This window comes from Trachypithecus francoisi, unplaced genomic scaffold (genome assembly GCF_009764315.1).
Source record: "Trachypithecus francoisi isolate TF-2019V2 unplaced genomic scaffold, Tfra_2.0 Lachesis_group16, whole genome shotgun sequence".
NCBI lineage: Eukaryota > Metazoa > Chordata > Mammalia > Primates > Cercopithecidae > Trachypithecus > Trachypithecus francoisi.
The window spans coordinates 36,498,519-36,522,209 of record NW_022681461.1 but is presented as its reverse complement, the minus strand read 5'-3'; the positions used below and the strand labels follow the sequence as shown (position 1 = coordinate 36,522,209).

The 23,691-nt window shown below is 38.2% G+C and overlaps 1 protein-coding gene across 10 annotated transcripts in view; it reads right to left on the bottom strand.

Annotated features, from left to right (window-relative positions):
- Window positions 1-23,691, bottom strand: part of KDM4C (lysine demethylase 4C) — a 412,099-nt gene that overhangs the window by 268,335 nt on the left and 120,073 nt on the right. For all 10 annotated transcript variants that reach the window (XR_004443468.1, XR_004443467.1, XR_004443469.1 and 7 more), the window contains exons 6-8: window positions 23,593-23,642; window positions 15,190-15,293; window positions 10,574-10,711 (exon numbers count right to left, since the gene is read on the bottom strand). Coding sequence is in view for 7 of the 10 variants with exons in the window: in XM_033237310.1 (XP_033093201.1) it covers window positions 10,574-10,711; window positions 15,190-15,293; window positions 23,593-23,642 (292 nt within the window). In the remaining 3 variants the exon portion in view is untranslated. The remainder of the gene's footprint in view (window positions 1-10,573; window positions 10,712-15,189; window positions 15,294-23,592; window positions 23,643-23,691) is intronic.

Sequence of the window (23,691 nt, the reverse complement as noted above, 5' to 3'; positions counted from 1 at the left end):
GATATATTAAAGACACTGCAAAATAATGTATAGAATCTTGAATAACATTGTTAAGATTTTCGAAAAGATACAGATATATGCTGATATTTTAAGAGATATACAATGAACTGTTAACAGTTTTTTACCTTTAATAAACTAGAAAGGGTGTCATTAAATTTTTTATTTTATTTTTACAAATTTCAGCAATGGATATTTGGGTAGTAATATTATTAGCCATGGTGATTTCCTTTCCAATGCTTTTCTGTAATTTTTTTTTAAATTATAGTGTATGGACACAACTGGTTATTCAATGATTGCCATATCATTGGACATTTTAGTTGTAATTCTATTTTCACTGATAAAACTGGCACTACAACAATCACCTTCTGCCTACATTTCTGCTCATTTCCTAGGAGTGTAAGAAAATGGTAAAAGGGCAAGAAAGATGTTTACCAAGACTGATACACACTGCCCATCTTTTCTTCAGGATGCTTACTCCAATCATATTCCTGCTAAGAGAACACAGTGCCCACTCTACCAGCTACACTCTTCTGGGCAATGGGAATTTTCTTTTTATCTTTACTAATATGATTTTTAAAAAGAAAAGAAATCATTATATAAGTTTCAAAACTGTTTCAATTTTATTTACTTTCAAAGAAACAAGTTTTATTGCTATTTCAATAATCAACAAATCGGTCACCTTTTTAAAAAATTAACACTCAAAATCAAAGGACAACCCTGAATATGCATTCCTGGGAACTGGGAATAATATGCTGCCAAAAATCACTGAAAATGATTATTAGGCCTTACAAAAATACCTTTTATACAAATTTTAAACAGTTAATAGAAACTAACTGGGTTTTTTTTAATGCAATCAAAAAACCTGAAGTATATGAAACTGATGTGTGAAATACAGTCAAAGCTTAGCAGTAATCTCTACCGTCCAGGATGGTGTTTTTTCCAAGGGATTACAAAACACGGCCTTTCAAATTCAACAAGGGACACAAGAGCTACACTGTGTTTCTGAAGATATAAGCAACAGCTCCTTCAAATTCCTTCTCTCCGCAATCTGGTCCACAAAAACACAGTTAAGTTATTGGCACTTCTTTTCATACTGCCTTCATTTTGGCAAAAAGCACACCTGAATGCAAATGAGAAGTCAGTAAAACTATCTAATATCTATCCGCCCAGCCTGCTGTTGGCACCTACCCTGCAAACACTGTCCCCACAGACACTGCTTCTCAGCCCCTCAGGCCTGAACTCCACCAATCTTCCCGCAAATTAGTATTCAGGGAGTTCCCTGACATAAAAATGACCCAGAGTGAATCACTTCCTAAATATGTACTTGGTGAGAGCAGCATGGTGCTAGGCGAGTTCTCCCATCACTGCCCACATCCTCACCACAACCTGTGAGGCACAAGTGAACGCCCTCTTTACGGGTAGGAAAACTAAGTCTCACAGAGACATGTCATTTGCCCCAGGTCACACAACTATTCCACACAGAACCAGAATTCCAACACAGACCCAGGTGACTATGTTGGGTTTTTCACGTGCACTCCAGACAGCCATCAGGACATTTACTAAGCTCTTCAGAAAGAGGTATATACAGTGCATTCCTATATTTACCATCTACTCTATTTCTTTTCCAACACTCTCCCTTCCTCCCCTTAAAAGTACTACAGGGCATGTTTGCTTGATATCCATGAAATATGTGGGCACAGTTCTATATGTGCTTACAATACCTATTAACGCTTGCAGAAAAGAGGTTGTAAATGAGATATGTACAAAACATTACACATCTCCAATTTATAAATAGATATTAAGTTGATGTTTTAGAACTCAAAATTCATACTGGTGGGAAAAAATACAACATGCAGAAGAACCCCAACCCAAACAACAAGGGCCTAATTTAACTCCCTAAAAACCCATGGCTCTCAACCCATAGCATCCACCAGAGTCACAGGAAGATTTCAGAAATGTGTGACGAAATGAGGTATCAGAAGCACATATTGTGGCAGATTCTGTCAATGAATCTTTTTCCTTCTTTCTTCTCCACAGGCAGAGCCCCTTTCCCTAAAAACACCAGTTACTCGCCAGTTACCTTTGCAGCCTTTCTAACAGTTGGCCACGGGACATAAAAGGATGCTTCCTTGCAAATGGGGGTGAGCCCAGTTCTCACACTGTCTCCTTCCTTCCTGCCCTTGGCAGCAAGATGTCTGAAGTAAGCACAGCTATCAAGACAAGACTGCCCAGAGACAGTGAATCCCAAGGACAGGAAGTGCATAGACCTCATGAGGCCGCTGAGCTGCTGCACCAACCCTAGCAGCACACACCCGACAATCCCTTATGTGAGGTAAGGGCCCTTATGAGATAACCACTGTGTGTCACCTCAGCAGAAGCTGCAGGGGTGGAAGGGCAGGAAAGCCACTGTGGGAAAAGAGGAGAAGCTGTGGGAAGCCAGGGCATCTGACTATGGCAAATTCTGGGGGGTGCCCAGAGCCCTGCTGACTCTCCCACCAACCCCTCCTTCTCTCCAGGGGTTGGCGTGCCTGCTTCTCTCAAACGTCACCTCATGTTCTGCCCACTGCTTTCCCTTCTGGGTAACCATGAGCCAGAAAACACACTACCAACTTTTGCCCTCTTCTCCAGTCACTGTATCTAGAACAGAGCCTTTAGTAGAAATTTTTCCTATGTGTTTACTATTATAAACACTAAAAAAACATGGAAAAGTCCAAACTAAGGCTTTAAAAAAAAAAATCCTAAAGCTTCAAAAGTGCTACACTAAAATTTGGCCCCTGATAATCATAGAAACATATATTGAGGTAGGTGCTCCTTAACTTTGACCTCATTCTCTATACACAAGTCCTTTTATCCAGACTGCCTCAGAATCTCCCCACACACACTTAATAAAATGACAGAGAAGGTATAGAACCTTTGCTCTCACCCCACCACCTTAATCAAAGAGTAAGGTCAAAGCCTCAGAGTTAACGACAGTTGCACTAAGGACTAAAAAAGAATTGACATGTAGGTTTATCAACAGAGAAGAAGAATCCAAAATAACAAGTCCATTGGCTTCTCTTTGTGTTTTGAGACAGGTCTTGCATTGTTGCCCAGGCTGGAGTATAGTGGCGTGATCACAGCTCACTGTAAGCTTGAACTCCTGGGCTTAAGCAGTCCTCCCACCTCACCCTCCCAAAGTGCTGGGATGACAAGCGTATGCCACCATGCCCCTCGCTCCACTGGCTTTAGGAATCCAAACTCAACCAACTGTGAGAGAGAGTTCAGAACCACTTGGTGGTGACATCAGCTACAGCTTTCATGATCATTCTGAATCTTCAAGAATCTTAAGAGTGATCCCACAAACCAGAGACGTGGCTGGCACTTATTTAAGCCATGACACCCAGAAAAATGAGTCCAAAAGGATATACGACATTGGGGGCAAACCTACATCTAAGCCAGGCCTCACTGCCTTATTTTATTCTTCAACCCAAACTCCCTCCAGTTCAATGTAAGACACAGGACCACCCTGAAAATGAGACACTGGAAAAAGGGGGCTAGTATAGGACAAAGCAATTATATCTGAATGTGCTTCATCGCTGATCAAGAAAAGTAACATGTATCTAGTGCCCAGAGCTCAATCTGACATACTGGAGACAATGTCAGCTATTAATACTATTGTATTTAACTATAAGAAACTAGACTGAATTAAAAACAAACTAATTCTCAATAGAGTATAAAAGTTATTCAGAGGGCAAATTTACTTTTTCTTAAGGTACTGACAAACTATAGACTCAAAAGCAGATAATGCCTTGATTTCAGGTTAAGAACTAAACACCAGCATCATGAGGCCTATCACTTCCTTTCAAATCCCATAATGCAGCAAATGCAAGTTAACAACAAATGAAATCAGGCTCCCTAGCTCCAGACTTCAGCTCCAGACAGCTCTCCCATAGACACGATATACACTAACCAACTGGTTTGATACCATCATACCTGAAGTCTCAGACCTCGTCAAGTTTCAAATATCCTGAATTCCACAACTCAATATTTTATCAGTATAAAAAGAGGACATAATGTGACTATGTTCTTCATATCTTTTAATACTTCTTCCAGATGTGTGAACACTAACTCTCCAAAGTTAGAGGTTTCTCAGGGGCAAGTTAGACACACACACACACACACACAAACACACACACACGCCCTGTGGAAAAGGCACAGAGGACTCATAGGGTGGTGAAACCACTCTGTATGATACTATAATGTCAGATGCCTGTCATTGTATATTTGTTTAAACCCATTGAATGTACAACACCCAGAGTGAGTCCTAATGTAAACTATGGACTTTGGTCTGGTTGCTTGGGTTTCCTTAAAAAATAAAAATTTTAAAAAACCTATGGACATTGGGGGATAATGATGCATCAATGGAGGTTCTTCATTGGTAAGAAATGCACCTCTCTGGTCAAGGATGTTGATGATGCGGGAGGCTATGCACATGTGGGGAGAATGGGAAAATGAGGAATCTATACTTTCCTCTCAATTTTGCTGTGAACCTATAGATGCTCTTAAAAGTAAAGCAAAAAAAAAAAAGCAGCAAAACTACCCGTCAGCTCTGTTATACTGTTCCATCAGAACCCAGGAATCAGAAACAGCAAAAAGTATAGGTAAAATTGAAAAAAAAAAAAAAAATGCAGAACATACAATCCCCGTACTCACAAAGTTCATATTATATACGTCATGTCAGACACTTAAAATTGAAATGCCAAGAACTGTTAAATGAACAATATTCAAAGCAGTCTACATTTTCTTTCCTTCACATGTCACAGGAATGGAGAAATATCACTACACTAGTATTTTGTGATCAAAAGCGTATTAAAATACAACCTAGAGACTCACCACAAAAATGATTCCTGGTTGTTTTAATAAAGACTGCCCAAGATTAAAGATTTTCTGGAAGGATGCTACCAGATTTAAGAAATAACTAATTTAATTTTAAAGAATTGAAATATAAAATAGAATGAACCCACATCATGGCACTTACATGCTAGACAATTTAATAGTTGAAACCCTTGCCAGATTAAAGGGAAATCACTTTTAAAACTCTATCATCTCTTTTGAAACTTGTTCAAACATTTGAGGATTCAAATATCAAAATGTCTTAAAATTAGATAGTAAGGTAGTACTCCTGGAGTTTATAAGAGAACATTCCCAGCTCTACAGTACAGTTTTTCAACTTTCTGACATATCATGTTAATATGCTCACTTAAAATTCATGCAAAATAAAAGATACCATTTTCATGTCACCAACTATTACCTTTCCTTCCAATAAGATAAAATTATTTGTGACACAGTAAGTCTCTTTCACTGCACACACTGTAATAAATACACTGCTTCAGACAGTATAGACGAGATATGACTGTCCCCAAGACAATGATTCTTTTTTTACTCAAGAAAATCAGCACAGTAAATAACTTTTCTTCCCTTCGAGACAATCATAGTGCTTGAGGCTGCTGAAACACAAAAACAAAATATCTTCACAAATGTCTCCAAACAGTCAAGCTGAAAATCTAAGCCAAAGTTTCATTTAACAGCCTGTCAGTTTTTTGATGTGAAGCTAATGAATGCAGTGGCAAACAAATCCATCAAACCTACCATCAAACAACTGCACTTCATCCCAGCAAACGGAAAAATGAAATACAACCTGCAGGCCAGCGCTTTGATCCAACCTAGCCAGGAAGCAGACCTGTGAGTGTCACGGCAGCAGCTGCACAGAGTAATCACGGACTTCATTTCACCACAGAAGGAAAGAATGCTCCAGAAACAGAAAACAGTCATCTCAAATATGTACAAATGTCTTATTTCAACTGCTAAACGAGCTGTTACATATTTTTAAATCTTTATCAAGAAAAAATAATTGAATTTCACTCTGTTATGCCAGCATTCAAAGCTACAGAGATTCCTAAAACAAAGAACTAGATGGTATGGTCCATTAATACTATAACTTTGCAAGTGGAGTTTTATTAAAAGTCCTTCTGTTCTTTCTGAAAGCTCCTTGAGGACAATATATATGTCTTTCTTCTTTGTACACACATGTGTGTGCACAGGAGGAATTCACTGGGCACTCACCAAATCTGACCTCTGCCCATCAGCAGCAAATGAACATGTGGGTACCTGAAACATCACTCAATTTTTTTCAGTAATGATCTCGTCTTTGATTAGAGAAATGGGGGAAAATTACACACTGCCTTCTTAGGTCAGTTGTTCCTGCTAAATGAAAGGCCCTTTTGTTCTGGAGCATCTTACAGGATTTGGCTATGCTATATTTTACAGGTTAAGACAACACACTGCCTTCTTAGGTCAGTTGTTCTTGCTAAATGAAAGGCCTTTTTGTTCTGAAGCATCTTACAGGATTTGGCTATGCTATATTTTGCAGGCTAAGACAAGAGAGCAGAATGATCCTCATTGAGGGAAAACAGAAGCAAAGAGAGAAATGAGAAGAATGGTAAAGCCTGGGCCATTATCAGAGTATTAGAAACAGGGATGGTCAAACTAAGTCACTACCAAAACTAAAAGGTCAACATCTCTTCACTCCCTCCTCTGCCTATTTTCCCCAGATCTTCTACACAATCCATACACACACAAAAAAGTCTGAGAGATGAGGCAGTTTGGATGGATACTGTGAAAAAGGACTATCTGAACTGAAAGACTAAAAAAACAGAGAATGTACCCACAGGGACAGAAATATCTCCCAAATACAATAATTCAGCTGAGAATATCAAACATCCAGGAATTTGCTAAAATTTGGATGTGTATCTGAGCTTTACACAAATAATGAAATTTCTAATCAAATGTACCCCAATCTTAAGAGCCAGGAAGATTTCTTGAACAAGTTATCACATATCAATAGGTCAGTAACAGATTCCGATGAAAGCCACAGAAGCCCCCCCTCCAGTCGTGCTCCAGGGACACCAGCAGAAGTCAAGTAGCCAACAGCAAAAGAAGCACACCTTGAACCCCTGCCAGTGTCAGCTCTTACTCTCACCCCTGTTCTCGTGGAACAATGCACTCACGAGTGATGAACTCATAGAAACACACATGGTGCCTGGCACACAGCAGATAAGCCTAGTCTCCCTAAGTAGAACTTCTTCCCCATCTACCAGCCATTTGAGGCATCTGAAAAGGTCCCTACTGACAAAGCCTGTTGCCTTATGATCAAAAGGTCCCTATCGGGGAACATGAGGTTATCTTTTCAAAACCTACTTGTTTTTTTTTTAATTAAAAAATAATTGCCTTCTGTAACAGCTCTTTTCTGAATCACCTAACTAAAAATACTAGTTTGTATTACACAAAATTATATTTATATATATATATATTTCATAGTGTTTATGATTACATATATGCACATATAATATAATGTATGCAGACTCCACACTCTGCATTATTTTGCTTATTTAATGCTGTATGATAAATACTTTATTAGATACTTATACACGTTCAATAAACCCCATGTGACAGGTAAAGCAGGTAGCATCACCACCAATGCCTCATTATGAAAAAGTGCTCATATTTTCATAGTAATTATAAAAGCACTGTTCATTATCACTTATGAACAATGACTTTTTTATAGTTATCATTTAGAACAAACTGATGAAGACAAAGAATTAAGACAAACATGGGCATAAGTTTCCAGCAAAACACATAAATTTATGCCCAGTGCACAAATTTGCCAGGGATTAGAAAGTACATACACATGCAATACAGTAAATTCATAAGGTTACCTAATGAATCAGACTTAGAGATCAAAAATAGGTGTCAAATAACTGATTAAAGATACCAAAATCTGGGGGGGGAAAATGCTAACTCGGCTTACCATAATGTAAGATAATTTATTATCCAAGAACAGACATGAAAATATTAATATTGATGGTATAAATTAAGAAAGCATGTGATATTTTAGTGAAACATTCAAAACTGTTTATAAGGTTATTTTCCTGTTTTATGCAAAAAAACTAAAATTGGTTACATGACTCAAAATATTCTTTTTTCTTTATTTTTGTTTTTATTTTTTGTAGAGACAAGATCTCACTCTGTTGCTAAGGATAGTCTTGAATTCCTGGTCTCTAGCAATCCTCGTGCCTCAGCCTCCCAAAGTGCTAGTTACAGGAATGAGCTACTGTGCCCAGCCCAAAGCAGATTCTAAATATATTATGTCAATGATAAATTGGTACCCCCTCTAGTAGGCAGATGTTTCCCCTCATGCACCCCAACAAAGATGCCCTCATCCTACTCCCAGAGATCTATGAATACACTATCTTACATGACACATGGGATTTTGCGGATTGCCTGCTCTGAAATACAGGAACTGCACAGGAGGACTAGAGAGGCCTCTAGGAGAAAAGTTCAGCCCCTGGTTCACAGTCAGCAGCAAATCTGAACATTTAGTCCTACAACTGCGAGGAAGTAAATTCAGCCAACAACCCGAAGGAGCAAGGAAATGAATTATTTCCCAGAGTCTCAGTAAGAAATGCAATCCTGCAAACATCTTGACATTTAACTGGTGAGACCAATGCTGGGCCCATTACCTATAGAACCATGAGATAACAAACGGCTATTGTTCTAAACACAAAGTTTGTGGTAATCTGCTACAGCAGCAAGAGACAACTAATACATTCTCAGATGACATCATTTGGCCAAAGGAAGTAAGAGGTGGCCATAACTCAAAACATCTCAAATACATTCAATTACAGCAATTTTTAATTGGCTGGCCAAAACTGCATTACAGCACTGAATATTTTGTACCCAGAACCAAACAAAACGGTCAAAGCCCTTACTAAACTGAACAAACAGATAGTCACATACCTAAGTTCTTTTCTCTTTGCAATAAGCCTACAGGGTAGAGAGGTATTTCTAATTTATATATGAAGAAAAAAGGACTTTCCTAATGTTACACAGCTAGCCAAAGAAGAAAAGTTAGATGTCAGATCCAGCCTCCTCCACCACAGTGCAACACTTCACATTCCCACAGCTGTGATGGGCTCTGTCAGCTGGGATTTCAGGGAGGAGCACTACCAGCCTCTCTTCCTTCCACTCCACACCCACTCTACTTCCACATGGAAATGTGGAAAGGCAACTCCAGTGTACATGGTAGTTTGGCTTCTCCCCAAGGCTGGAATGCCCCATTCTGGCCAACATCATGGGCTACTTCTGAGACCTATATTAAACAAGAATCAATGTTTGCGGGGACTCTGAACAGCTGTGATAGCTGACTTATATAAGTAAAGGTGCAAACTATAAAATAACAGACCTTGTTACAACCTCGTGGCCAAGACACTGCTTCAAGGCAGATGCAAGTATTACATTTCCACAAAAGCAATGCAGTGGTTGGCCAAGGTACACACTGAGTTTTCTATTTCTTCTGAGGTTTTCTTAGAATACACAGGATGTACAATGTGAAGTAGTAGTACAGTTCTGTTCCTTTCTGAATTACTCAGCATAAATAGAAATTACTTAGAACAGAAAAAGTCTTCTAATACCAGGGGCTTTCCTTTATGTCAAGAATGTATTCAAATGACTCCTGGGCTGCCAACGGGCTATACTTTTCCTTATTTTTTAATATATTATGCAATTTTCTAAATACACACGTAAATTAAACTAAGATTTGTCTTCCCTAAATATACTTCTATCTAAGTTCACCTAATGGCTCCACATGTAAGTTTTATCAATGTAGAATGAAAGGAGACATTCAGTTGAGCCATGCAATGGCCAAAATAACACCACACCCACTTTATTTATCATTTTCTGCTAAATCTATGTCAACTTTACATCTTCTGTAAAACACACAGTTTCATTTAGAAGCTGCCCTCTGCCAGCCTGCACCTTTCCCTTAAAAGCCACAGGAAAGGAATCAAACCTAATAGAAACCACCATCACTTTGAAGATGTCTTCTATTTAACACCACAGGGGGAAAGTAATTAAATTTAATAGAAGTTATTGCCTGTGAATGAAAATACACAGTATGTGAGCTAAATTAAATACACTGGGCAGGAGATGCAAAATTTTATACCAAATTTAACATGAACATGTATTTCCTGTTAAAATGTGTTCTACATTATTACTTTCAAGAATTTCATTTCTGCACTAAGGGCAGTTTTAATCATTTCTTCCTACCAACCTCCCTCCATCTCTTGCTACAATTTTATCAGACACTCCCTTCTGTAAAGTGTTGTTTTCTAAGCCACAAACTGATCGCGAACAGGGAGAGATCTGAGTCTACCTAACATGGAGCCACATGATGCCACTGGAAAATCTTGCAAAACACCAACTGGAGGCCTCAAGATAAAAAGCAAATACACATCGCATCAAATTACCTATCAGGGTAAATTGCTCCACATTAATCTCAAAACAGACAAATTCAGCTAAAATTGGTAATACTGGTTATGTAAAATAAATGTGTCTAGCCTGAAGTGAATTGCTGTGGTGAGAGGCACACAGTGCCAGTAAGGAAAAATCAATAAATGCTGCACAGGATCTTAGGGTTCCTACTAAAACAACCAGAATACACATTTAATTTATGCTTTCTTTCTGAGGCATAGCTTACCAATTTGGCAACTTTTCCATAGTCAATCCATCTGACAGTAGCAAAATTTGTAGATTCTGCACAGTTGAAACCATGATTAAAACCAGCATGGTAGCCATATGGGAAAGTGATCATGAATTCTCCAGCCTCCTGGGTTATCTGCAAGGTAGGAAACATATAATATTTTGTAAAAATAAGACTTCCCAAATTATGAATACAATTAAAATATATTTGCCATTAAAAAACAAAGAAAAAAAGTCATGATATCAGAGCAATACCAAAAAGTGTTTCACCAGATTCATTACTTAATCCTTTAATAGTGCTTTTTCAGGAAATGTTTAAAAGACTTTCCTACATAGGATGTGGCTTGCTGGCACTTGAATTCAATCAAACAATCCATAATCAACGCTATTACATTTTAATTGAAGGTATCTTCAAGTTATTCAAGTAAATTCGTTCATATTTGTTTTGGATTATCTGATCTTAAAATGTTTCTAACCCAGCACCCAATAGGATGGACTCCTTATATCTTTAAATTCTTTAAGTTGCTGCAAAGTAATATAAAAATACTCATAGGATTTGGCCACTGAAGCAATGTTTCTCCTTGACACATACTGTCAAAGTATTTAGCAAACGCTGTACGTTCACATTCAGAGCCTGTATTCTCTGCTAGCTCTGATGATAAAAGTTGTAAAATCACACTTTTAATTATCCTACTGACTCTAATACAATTTATATTTTGAGATATAATGTACATATAATAAAATGCTCAGATAATAAATGTACAGTTTGATCAGTTTTGACAAATGCATATACCCATATATCCCACGCCCCTATTATTTTCTTTTTTTATGATAAAAATCCAAGGAAGAAATATATTTATTAAATATATCAACCTCAGAAAATTACTTATCTCTGGGAGGGAGAAGACACTGAAATAGTAATAGCTACATTTGTAGTATTCTGTTTCTTTGGACAAATATCTGTATCTACATATAGCGTTTTTTAAAGTATTTTATTTTCAGTAACAACTTTATTGAAATGTAATTCACATACCATATAATTCACTCATTTCAAGTGTATAATTGGTTGGTTTTTAGTATATCACAAAGTTATGCAACTATCACCACAGTTAATTTTAGAACATTTTATCACCTCAAAAAGAAACCCCCTCATCCTTTAGCTGTCATCCCCAAGCCCCTCATTCATCCCAGCCCTAACAAAACCCCTGATTTATTTTCTGTTTCCACAGATCTGTTATTTTGGACATTTAATATTAATAGAATCATACAATTTGTGATCTTTTGTTACCGAATTCTTCCACTTAGCATAAACTTTTCAAAGTTCACTTAGGTTGTAGCACGTATCTGTACTTCACTCCCTTTTATGGCTGAATAATCTTCCATTATATAAAATATATCACATTTGTTTATTCATTCATCAGCCAATAGACATTTGGTCATTTCCACTCTGGGCACTAGGAATAATGGTGCTATGGATAATTGTCCATGCCCCTATTATTTTCATCGCCCAAGAGTGCTCCCTCATCCCTATCCTAGACACCCCCAGCCCATCCCCTACTCCCACCTCAGGAATAATCACTCTTCTGATACCTTTCACCACTGATTAGCTTTGCCATGTTATGGATGCTAAAATGGTATTGGAGACAGGGGAGAGTATTCTTTCTCCCAACAATTCTGAAATGTAACTCATAACACCATTGTCGCCTGCCAAAGAACCCCAGATGATGTTCTGCTACAATGAGCTCAGTTGTCACCTGGCAGCAGAGACAGGCTTACCAGTGCCCAGCATGGTTCTAGCTCCATTATCTGAGCCATGTGAGAACCCCAGCTCTCTCCTGTCCTGGTCTCACTGAATCTAATTAATTATCTAGGTGCTTGTTTCTTATAATATGTAATGAAACAAATCTCAACCTGCTCCCACATAAAGGTGAGAAGAGGGGGAGGACTGCTGCCACTGGAATAAGAAAACTACTTTTCCTGCTCCATGGAATCCTACCTACAAACCTTCTCTACCCTACCTAAAAAAACATGCTCATGCCATAACTTTAAAAAAAAAAAAAAAAGAGCACCTGTTCCACAGAATGCAACTCTAAATTTGAGACCCCTGTCATTTCCAAAAACAGGTCAGTCCCAATCTCATACCATAAAAGAAGCTGGAGAAGAGAGTGGATATAATCTAAATGCAGACATCAGCTATTTATTACACTTACGTTTTTCATACATATGTATGAATATGGCAAATGCAATGAAAGAATGAAAAAATGTAATCCAACTGAGACATTATTGCCTAGAGGAAGAGGGCTGAGTTGAAGAGGAAGAGTATATTACTATGTAACATATACTATGCAAAGCTCTGTCTACAGATTATCTTTCTCATCACAATAACCCTATTAAGTAGTCACTATTTTTATCCCCATTTTACAGTTGAAGAAACTAAAGCTCAGAAAAATTACAAGATTGAATCAGGGATGAACTCAGGAGGTTTAATGCTGTAGCCTGTGCTACCATTTTGCTGCCCTATCACATGTTACATTATCATCAGCAGGGATGTGCTCCTTGAAGAATACAGTGTCATGGCAGGCCCTGTGTTGAGGTAGAAATGAGAAGTGACAGAATTTCATATGAGGAAGTGCCACTGCCAATCAACCCTCAAAGCGACTAGTGTTTCACCATTTCAGGACTTAAATTCATCTTGCCACTTTCCACAGAAGCCATCCACAAAACACCAGATGAGAGCCTGATGCCTCCAGTGATCTATCATGTACCGGTAGAGAGATGCAGCCTAGAAAGAGGGTGCCGGGCACCTCTAGAAAAGAGCTCCAAGCTCCAGAGGCCTCCATCCTGGAGAAAGGGAGCCAACCCCACAGCCCTGCTGCTTCACATAATTTCTCTTCACGAATCAGCCCTAAGCTACCACCAACACCTAACACTAGCCCCAAAGGAAGAGAGAAGGGTTTTGTGTCTCTGGGGATACTGTTGCACTCCTTCATGTCTACCTTGTAATATTCCAACTTAAGTAAAAGTACCTAATGAAGTTGATGCCAACTACTTAAAAGAAGCACTGGATGATGATGTGTCTGAGACTCACAAAAGCCTGGTACCCAGGTGTCTGCAGACAGGACAAAGCCCCGCAGCCACAGCGGCCCCTCTGAGTGGCACAGTCTGTGCCCTCTGTCCCCAACCGTTCTGCAGCCCATCTCCAGTGCCTCCCTACACCCGCAGGCAGCCCCCACGGTGCACATCTCGGAGGCACGATTTTTTCATGGTAAAAATGTGTGAGTAAACCAGTGATGAGGGCACGTTCACAAAAGCAATCATATCTTGTGCGTGACTGCTGCATAGACAGTTTAAGAGGGAGCAGGGAATCACCTCAAGCTGAAGAATGAATTCCGGCACTTGGAAAAGTTCTACTTTGAATAAATCCCCCCTCTCACACACACACACACACACACACACACACACACACACACAAAGAAGGCCACAGTAAGAACCCAAAATGAAGAAAATGTAAAGATTTAGTCACAAGCGAAAAGCTTCCAAGATGGAAAACAGCAAGGATTATGGGAAGAAAAGTCAAATAAAAAACACAGAAGGAAGAGCTATTTTTTAATGTTTCTGCAAGTAGCTAAGTACTTAATCCTCCCGAGACTCAGAGGGAGCTTTTATTTATCTGGTCAAAACCTTTTTTCATTTCAGCTGCTTCACATAAAAATGTTCAGGCTCTGCAATAATTCTGACCCAGTAACCACCCATAGACACAAAGAATGCGAGATCCAGCATCTACTGAGTTTTATAGAACCTAACCTTCAGAAAACTCGCAGAAGCAATATCAGATTATTAAATCATCAGGCAATTTTATCCATAATGAAATCTCAATTGTATTATGTCTAAATGTGTTTAGAAGCAACATAGTGCTACCATAGTCACTGATTCTAACCAACCCATTGCTAATAATTGCTTTGAATTTTTTAGAAAATAGATCACATATACATAAATTATGTTGCTCATAAAAAAGATTTTAATGTAAAAGTGCTTCCTCTTATTTTATAGAATGTGCTACATTTTATTTTCAGTATAATTATAAGTGAACTATAGCAACATGACATCTCTAGTAAATATATCTGAAATAAAATTAATTTCTAATTAGGATTTAGATAAATAATTGAGGCCGGGCGCGGTGGCTCAAGCCTGTAATCCCAGCACTTTGGGAGGCCGAGACGGGCGGATCACGAGGTCAGGAGATCGAGACCATCCTGGCTAACACGGTGAAACCCCGTCTCTACTAAAAAAATACAAAAAATTAGCCGGGCGAGATGGCGGGCGCCTGTAGTCCCAGCTACTTGGGAGGCTGAGGCGAGAGAATGGCGTAAACCCGGGAGGCGGAGCTTGCAGTGAGCTGAGATCCGGCCACTGCACTCCAGCCTGGGCGACAGAGCGAGACTCCGTCTCAAAAAAAAAAAAAAAAAATAATAATAATTGATATGCTATAAAATATAAATTTGAATTTCTCTACCCACATCCTAAAAATTCTACTTGAAGTTAAAGATACATTATCTCTTAAATACAAATTCTACACAAACAAAATTAATTTGTGTAAGATGAATACTAACATACCTTGTCAAAGGGAATACCGTATTTCTTCAATACTGATGGAGAAATCAAAGTCATCTTGTGGCGAAGAAATGCATCACACCCTTGGGAGCTGCTTGGGAAAAAACCTAAAAAGAAACAATAAATGTAAATGGCATTGTGTCAATTAAGAGAAAATATCAGATAGGTTTTTTAATGTGTAAGTTCTAGTGTTCTTACTGTTTGACATATGCAACCATAGACCTCTTCCGCCAAAAGGCCTTGTACTAAAAATCAGAGTTAGAATTCTTAAAAATTAGAGGATACATCACCAAAGGTTGATCTTCTTTACAAACAGATTTACCATAAGTTGTTTTTGTAACCTGTAAAATTACTAAACTTTAGGAATAAATTTCAAATTGAAACAAATGTGGATTCAACCTATTATCTGATAAATGGAAAAAATATTTAGGGAAGTTAGGAAAGATAAATACGTGGGATGCTGGATCTGTAGCTAAACATACAGGAAAAAAAACAAAAAAGGAAAGGTAAGTATGCATTTTAACAGAAGAATATTTTAGACTCCTAGAGTTCATCATTCCTGAAGCACTCATCCCAATCCTCGGCACACAGCAGACAGAGTAGTTCCCCACCTTTCTTTGTTTCTTTTCTGATCAATCTGAAACTAATTGCTACTAATCTCCTGAATGAACTTCCCAGCCATCACCCATCAAATGTCTGAGAACCTGCCCGAACAGCCTGAATGGGAGAAGTGTTTTGAGGCTTTTAAATGAGGAAGTTAAACATACAGCAACCCTTTCATTCAACAGTATATTATACGCCAAGACAGAGTCAGTTTTCTCCATCACTGACTTCAAACCTGCAGTTGTCTGAGGCAGACTCTCATTAACTCAGTGATGCAAGCTGGAGGAAAATGAACACGCCTGATGTACTGCTCACAACTTCCTCACTCAGAGGGAAGGCAGCCATGCTGAAGGAATTGGAAAAACAAGAAGACAACAAGAAACAAGGAAAAGACAGAGAATCATGGAGGTAGAACACAGCAGGAAGACAGAAGGCACCAGGAAGGCACATGCAATGCGTATAAGTGACAGGAAGAGGAGCAGATGCTGTCTGACTCCTCCACCACGAAAATGAAGGGGGAAACTGCTGGAAATGTGACATCTAATTCTGTGGATCTCTCTTTGCAAACAACTCAAGAACGTGACCAATTTGCCCAGGTACGGTGACTCACGCCTATAATCCCACCACTTTGGGAAGCCAAGGCGGGCGGATCACTTGAGACCAGGAGTTTGGGACGACTCTAACATAGCAAAACCTGTTTCTACTAAAAAATACAGGCCAAGTGCGGTGGCTCATGCCTGTAATCCCAACACTTTGGGAGGCCGAGACAGGCAGATCACAAGGTCAGGAGTCCGAGACTAGCCTGACCACCATGGTAAAACCCCGTCTCTACTACAAATACAAAAAAAATTAGCCAGGCATGGTGACACACACCTATGGTCCCAGCTACTCGGGAGGCTGAGGCAGGATAATCGCTTGAACCCCGGAGGCAGAAGTTGCAGTGAGCCGAGATCGTGCCACTGCACTCCAGCCTGGATGACAGAGTAAGACTCCTTCTCAAAAAAAAAAAATTAGGCAGGCATGGTGGTGCATGGCTACAGCTAGCTGCTCAGGAGGCTAAGGCATGAGATTTGCTTGAACCCAGGAGGCAAGGGTTGCAGTGAACTGAGACTGCATCACTGCACTCTAGCCTAGGCAACAGAGAGGGAGGGAGGGAGAGAGGGAGGGAAGGATGGAAGGAAGGAGGGAAGGAGGGAAGGAGGGAAGGAGGGAAGGAGAGAAGGAGGGAGGGAGGGAGGGAGGGATATGCTCAATAAAACATGAGAAATGTTAATTCTTTATAGTATTAATAGCAATAAGAAGCATAGTTTTGCCATATATGTCTCTTAATAATGCAGCCCTCTGCTTATGGTCAATATTCATAATACATAAACGCAAAATAAAACACTGGTGAGTGGAGGGAAAGTAACACACTAATATAATGGCCATGTCCATACAACAAGATGTCCGAAGTCCTACACACAGAGAAGGGCACCAATGGGCAGTCCCCAAATGCACAATCCATGGGAACGTTTTTATAAACAATTCAAATGGATCTATCAAACTTCTCAAATCTGTAACTTTCTGCAACACTAGATGAATTAAGTTTTAAATTAAAATCAGTGAAGAAAGAAGAATCTATTCCATTTTCTTTTGATAAGGATTTGTAATCAGGTCCTGAACAATGTGGCGACTGGTCATAAGCTAATTTAAATTGGAAAACCACTGAAGGAACGTAATTTGCAGTGTATTAAGAACTTCATATTGGTTCAGAGTTTATATTTACAATATGCTATCAGAATTATATTTTACATAGTCCTGAAAAACACTTCATAAACAACACATCTTATGTACAAAGTATGTGCCTTAAAATGAATTTTACCTCAAAGTACCTGTAGGGCTACACGGTTCATACTCACTCTGACTCCATAGCCTATAAAACATGGTCAATTCTTTGCCATACTAAAGTCAACTGCCTTTTTTTTTTTTTTTTTTGGTCTTTTTTAAGATATTATACAGGATCAAGCAAGCAAAGATGGTCTTTGGAATCATTCTTCCAAACCAAATAATAAGTTAGAGAGATAGAAGGCTAGGATAACAAAGAGCTTGTATTCCAGAGACCCCAACAGAGCCCTAAAAGCAATCCACAATAACCTTTCCTAAGAACACCAAAGTGCTGCTGAGAGTTTTGCAACAGAGAAGTGTGTAGGATCCCATAAGATCTCTCAAAGATCACATGCTATACCCATCCAAAAGATGTTTCACATTCAATGTAAAAGTGAGCATGTGTGAAAAGCATTATTCTAAGTGAAAAAAAGCAAAAAACAAGTCTACACATAGTATGATTTCACTTACATGACACTCTAGAAAAGGTAAAATAATAGGGACAGAAACTAGGGAAACCAGTGGGTGCCAGCAAAGGGAAGAGCAGTTAAGTGCAAAGAGGTGTGAGGGAACTTTTCCGGGGTACTGGAAATGTGTTAAATGTTGATAACAGTGGCTTATCATGTGGTTTATTAGTTACACCACTGTAGACCTTTGTCAAAACTCAATGAGCTCTATTCTTAAAATAAGTGAATTTTACTGTAGATTTTACCTGAATAAAACTGACTCAAAAAAAAATCATTAAATATTTTGAAACTATTTTTGAAATAGAGTAGATGTGTTCTAAAAATATGAAACAGGTGTGTTCCTTCCTTCAAATGAAAAGTTCTCCATACTGTCAACTGGTATATATTTTATAATGTATTTGCTACTGCTAACTAAGAAATTATTTTTAAATCCCAATCTTTTATGATTCAAATACAAACACACGCTATAGTATTAAATCACCAAAAATTTCAGCCTTGAGAAAAGATTTTAAGATCAAAACTTAGTGACTTTTTTATGGGTATACAAACACTAATTTGGCAAAGATGAAGATAGCCGTTAACTTTTTAGGAAAGGGGAGAGAAAGACTGGGAACAAAGGAGGAAGGACGGGAAGAGAAATCAAATATGTAGATCTATTTCCAAACTAGTAAAAAAATTTTCTTCACAATTTTATTTGATAATTGAAAACTGCCCCAAGTATGCACTGATGAAGTTTTATCACGGTTATATACAACCGGGATGAGACTTGAAAAATATATTAACCATATAAACAAATGCTAAGGAAAAGAATACAACAAATGGATATAGAAAATTGGTTCAGTGGAAAACGCTTTCAGAAACAGACGTACAGTATTTGATTTACACATGAAATTTCTTGGCAAGCTTATTTATGAAAAGAACCAACGACCTACATTATATGGGGAGAAACCTAGTAACATTTACCCACATCTCTACTTGAGAGGTTGACACGAGAGGCACATACTACATTTGGCCTCTTGGTACTTCCTATCATTCATGGAGTGGTTACTCAGGACTGGATAGAAAATTATCACTTCCCAGGCCTCACTCAACCCTCATGTCCCATAATCCATCAACATCTCTACTGCAGGGCACTCCAGGAGAAGTGCCAGGAGAACTTCATACCGATCTTGGGATAGAGAAGAATGGCGCTTTTCCTAAGCAAGTGGCTTGTTTTAATCTCCTAGACATGGTGTGCATTGTGTAATGGGCAAGTTTTTTCCATTTCAAGATAATCAGCAGAAAACCTAGAGTTAAAATTTGCACCCAATTTAACTGGTATGTGTATCATTAAATGCATGGCTTTTTTACTGCATTCCTGAGACCACTTTATTTCAGCTCTCACTTCCCACTCCCTTGAAATGTCACATAGATAACCTACACACAAGTCACCAAGGACTCCCCAAGCCAAGAACATTGGGATCAAACAGGTCAGAGTTAAACTAACCAGGATTCTTCTGGCTCTGCCTCTGCCCAGCCCCATCCGTACCCTCAAATCATAGAAATCTTCATTTCCACAAAATTCCTCCCTACTAGTTGGCATTCATTTCCTGAATTCTTCCTCTCCATTCTCAGTTAAGAGAAGGAAACTAAAAGTCTTCCACTCACATACGAATTATGCTATCTGGGTGTATTTCATGTATTATTGTCCATTGTCTAAAATTCTACTAGGAACATGGCTGGATATAAATTATCTAATTTCATTTAAATACAGACAGTGATATCACTGACATGAAATTATTAAGAAATTAAGTTTACCAACTATTTCTCTACTCATAGTGAAACCCAGCTAACAGACAAAAATAAACATACCCTGACCTGCCACACACTGATCTCCATGCCTAATGCACGAGTGAGGCACGAAGGCAGAGGATATATCACTGGTCTTTTGCATTTTTTATGGCTTACAGGGCACTTTAAAATTGATTATTTGTACTCAGAGGTATTTTATTTATAAGTCTTTCAAAACTAGACATTTTAATATAATATTTCAGACTATCAGCTAAGTGAATGCTTAAGGGAACAATATTTACCATTTTGAGAGCTAATAAAAGTACATTTCCCTAATTCCAAGAGAAACATATGAGAGCAGGTTAATTTAGAATCTGTTCATAAAATTGAAATGATTTATTTATTGCTGCTCTTCTATTCTCTTGACAGCAGAGGCTCATAATCTTTTTTAGGCCAAACCATCTCAGGGGATTTGATGATGGCATTCCCAGAAATCTACATATACGTCCAATTTTGAACACAATTTCAAAGAGTTCATAGAATGCCTGTCTGCATCCCACCCATAGACCTTTATCTACCCCTTGGCACAGGGATCCCTGCAAATCAGGCTATGACCTTCTACTCCACAGGATTAAAATCAAGATTACTAGTCATTAAAAATATTCTACAACGTGTGTACACGAGCACACACACACACACACACACACACACAAAAATGCTTAAAAGCATGAACTAAACTAACCCTTGGTAGCAATGTTTCTTCTATTCCCTTTTGCTATTCAATACTGCTTTTTTAATAAGGCAATAAAAACAAAATATTTGTTTCAAGTAAATATAAGGATCTAAAAGAATTGACTCACTTCCACTATAGTATTCTTTGAAATAAGTTTCCTCCTAATCATTCACACTTTCAAAACTGGCTGCACAAAGTCCTAAATCACATATTTTGGCCAAGCAACCAAAATTTTCAAAGTAAATCCTTTTCAGTTTTTTTAAAATAATAGCATTTTATTCCCAATAAAGGACAAATGAAATACTACTTTCCACAAAAATCTGCAGACTTTCTCAATTTACCTTAATCTATATTTTGCTTAACGTAATATAACAGCAATATTACCTTTTTTCTAAAACAGGTGAGATTTAGACATTTTAAAAACTGAAAATCTTCCAAACTGTCATTCATGATTTAACATTATACCTCTCTTCTCCTCCATATTTGCAATCCAATTGTATCAAACCAAAAATTAGAAAGAACGCAATGGCATTACAGATGAATATAACAAGTATAAAAATTGTAACAATTCACTTGAGATTTTTTATTACATTTCTGTCTACATAATATTGGGGGAAACCTGTATAAATGAGAAAGCAGCTGAAGGGCAAAATCAAACTCCTGGCTTTATTAGATGCAGGCCTAATGTCTTTCAGATAAAATATTTGTAGGTGCCACAGTCAATCAAGATTTCAATAGAAACCAAAGATGAAAGCATTCACGCATAAAAGGCAAGTGTGATAATTATGATGCACAGACAAGATAATGGAAAATATCTGAGCCTACTTTTCATTTTATGTATCAAGTGTTGCTACGAGCTAGACATTCTATAATACTCCATCATTCACACTGCATTATTTTATCATTTTAATTATTTAGCAGAATTCAATTAATTTGGCTGGCATCTGGTCAGCAGATACAAATCCTTCACTATCTTGTAGGGTCTTTTCCCTGCTTTATTTCCCAAAATATTGCTGCAAAACAGTTTTGAATAAACAGCCAACTGATTTCAAGTTCTTGTTCATCCTTCAAGTTCATTAACATCTTACTGATTAAACAAACAGTAACCATTTTCTGGAATGTCATTTTCAGACAGTTTACTTCAAAGTGTTAGAAGTTTGTATCAGAAATTTTAGTCTGTGACTCAATATTGTAAGGTTTACATCAGCTTCATTTTAAAAGTTCTCTGGTAGGAAGATTAATAGAAACTGGTGGAATAATTTTACTACAGAAGAAGATACTTGAGTATATAGTGTTAACACATAGTTCACTGCCTATGTAGTTAAGGGTTATGGTAATCATCTTATAATCTATTATCCAAAACCTATTCATGAAAACAGTCCCTAACAAAGTTCAAGATTACATCAATCTTTATTATTACTATAATGTATTACATTTTTAAAAAGACGCTTTGTAGTTATTAGCCTGACAAAATTATAATAATGCTTCTTAAAATGCAATACTATAACTGTTCCTTCTAATACTCTTCTGTAATTTAGGGGAAAGTAACCTGTAGGTGCCATTAACAGTTTCTGTTAAAAACTGTCAAGGAATGAGGTTTCTCAGTGTCTCCATTTCATTATTAATTGAAAGCACATTTAAGGCAGGAACAAAATTCTTTTCCTAATAGAAGGCAAATCTAACACACCAATGAAACTTAGACCTGCACTGGACTAAAAGAGCACTGTCGCTGAGGACTCACTCCTCAGATGTCATTCAAATGGAACTCCACTTTTCCCTGGAAATAATTCACTACCAGCCTACGTCTTCCTTCGGGAAGAGTGGCTAGCAAAACAGAAGATAAGGATGGCAGGGGGTGAATGTGACTCTGCTTCCCATACATAAGCAGATGAGGGAAAGGCTGCCTGGCGTATCTTTAAAAACAAGGAGGAAGGAGGAAGGTGGCTGCTTGCACTGGCATTGTCTGCACACACAAAAGCAGGCACAGGACCATCAACAGAGGTCCAGAAAAGTTCTTTAGTCTGGCCCTTATAAAGAAGCAGCAGGCCATGAAAAATAAAAATTCAACCTGCAGTAAAGTAAGTTTAATTTTGCCAGTCCAAGAAGGCCCAAAATCTCATGTGTATTGCTACTCGGAGCCATTCACCTTCATACTTCCATAAGGGCACACTCCCAGTCCCAGTGGGCCACGGAAAAACTGGGTGTCGGCAGTGACATAACCCTTGGGGGAAACAGTAGATCAAAAGAAAAAGTAGTCATGGCCGGGCGCAGTGGCTCAAGCCTGTAATCCCAGCACTTTGGGAGGCCGAGACGGGCGGATCACGAGGTCAGGAGATCGAGACCATCCTGGCTAACACGGTGAAACCCCACCTCTACTAAAAAAATACAAAAAACTAGCCGGGCGAGGTGGCGGGCGCCTGTAGTCCCAGCTACTCGGGAGGCTGAGGCAGGAGAATGGCGTAAACCCGGGAGGCGGAGCTTGCAGTGAGCTGAGATCCGGCCACTGCACTCCAGCCTGGGCAACAGAGCGAGACTCCGTCTCAAACAAAAAAAAAAAAAAAAAGTAGTCATGAAACAACCGTACCCCAAGATGCAGCAACAATACTGTCTGGAAGAATGTAACTTAATTTTTAAAAAAATTACTGGCACAATGATGTCGAATACATTACATTAAAACTCATTTTTTTAGAAACAACCAAAACAGATTAAGGGCAATCACTTGATGAAATACTAAACAGTCAACCAAAATAACCATGATGATTATGCAATAGGGAAAAAATAATATTCACAAACTAACGTGAAAAAATTTAAAATTGTTCAATTAAAAAAACATGTAGAAGTCAGTAACCTGAATAGAATAAAACCAACAGAGTAGCGGTCTATATTGTAAAAAGTACCTCAAAAACAAAGAACCTACAAAACACAGAAACATATAAAACACAGAAAACAAATAAAGAAAGCAAGTTTTACCTTGAGCTAGTCTTTCAAGTCGTTTTCCATGCTCTGGAGGTATAGCATACCTAAAATTTTAAACATAAATAAAAATTTTAGGTTTATAATTTTTCAGCT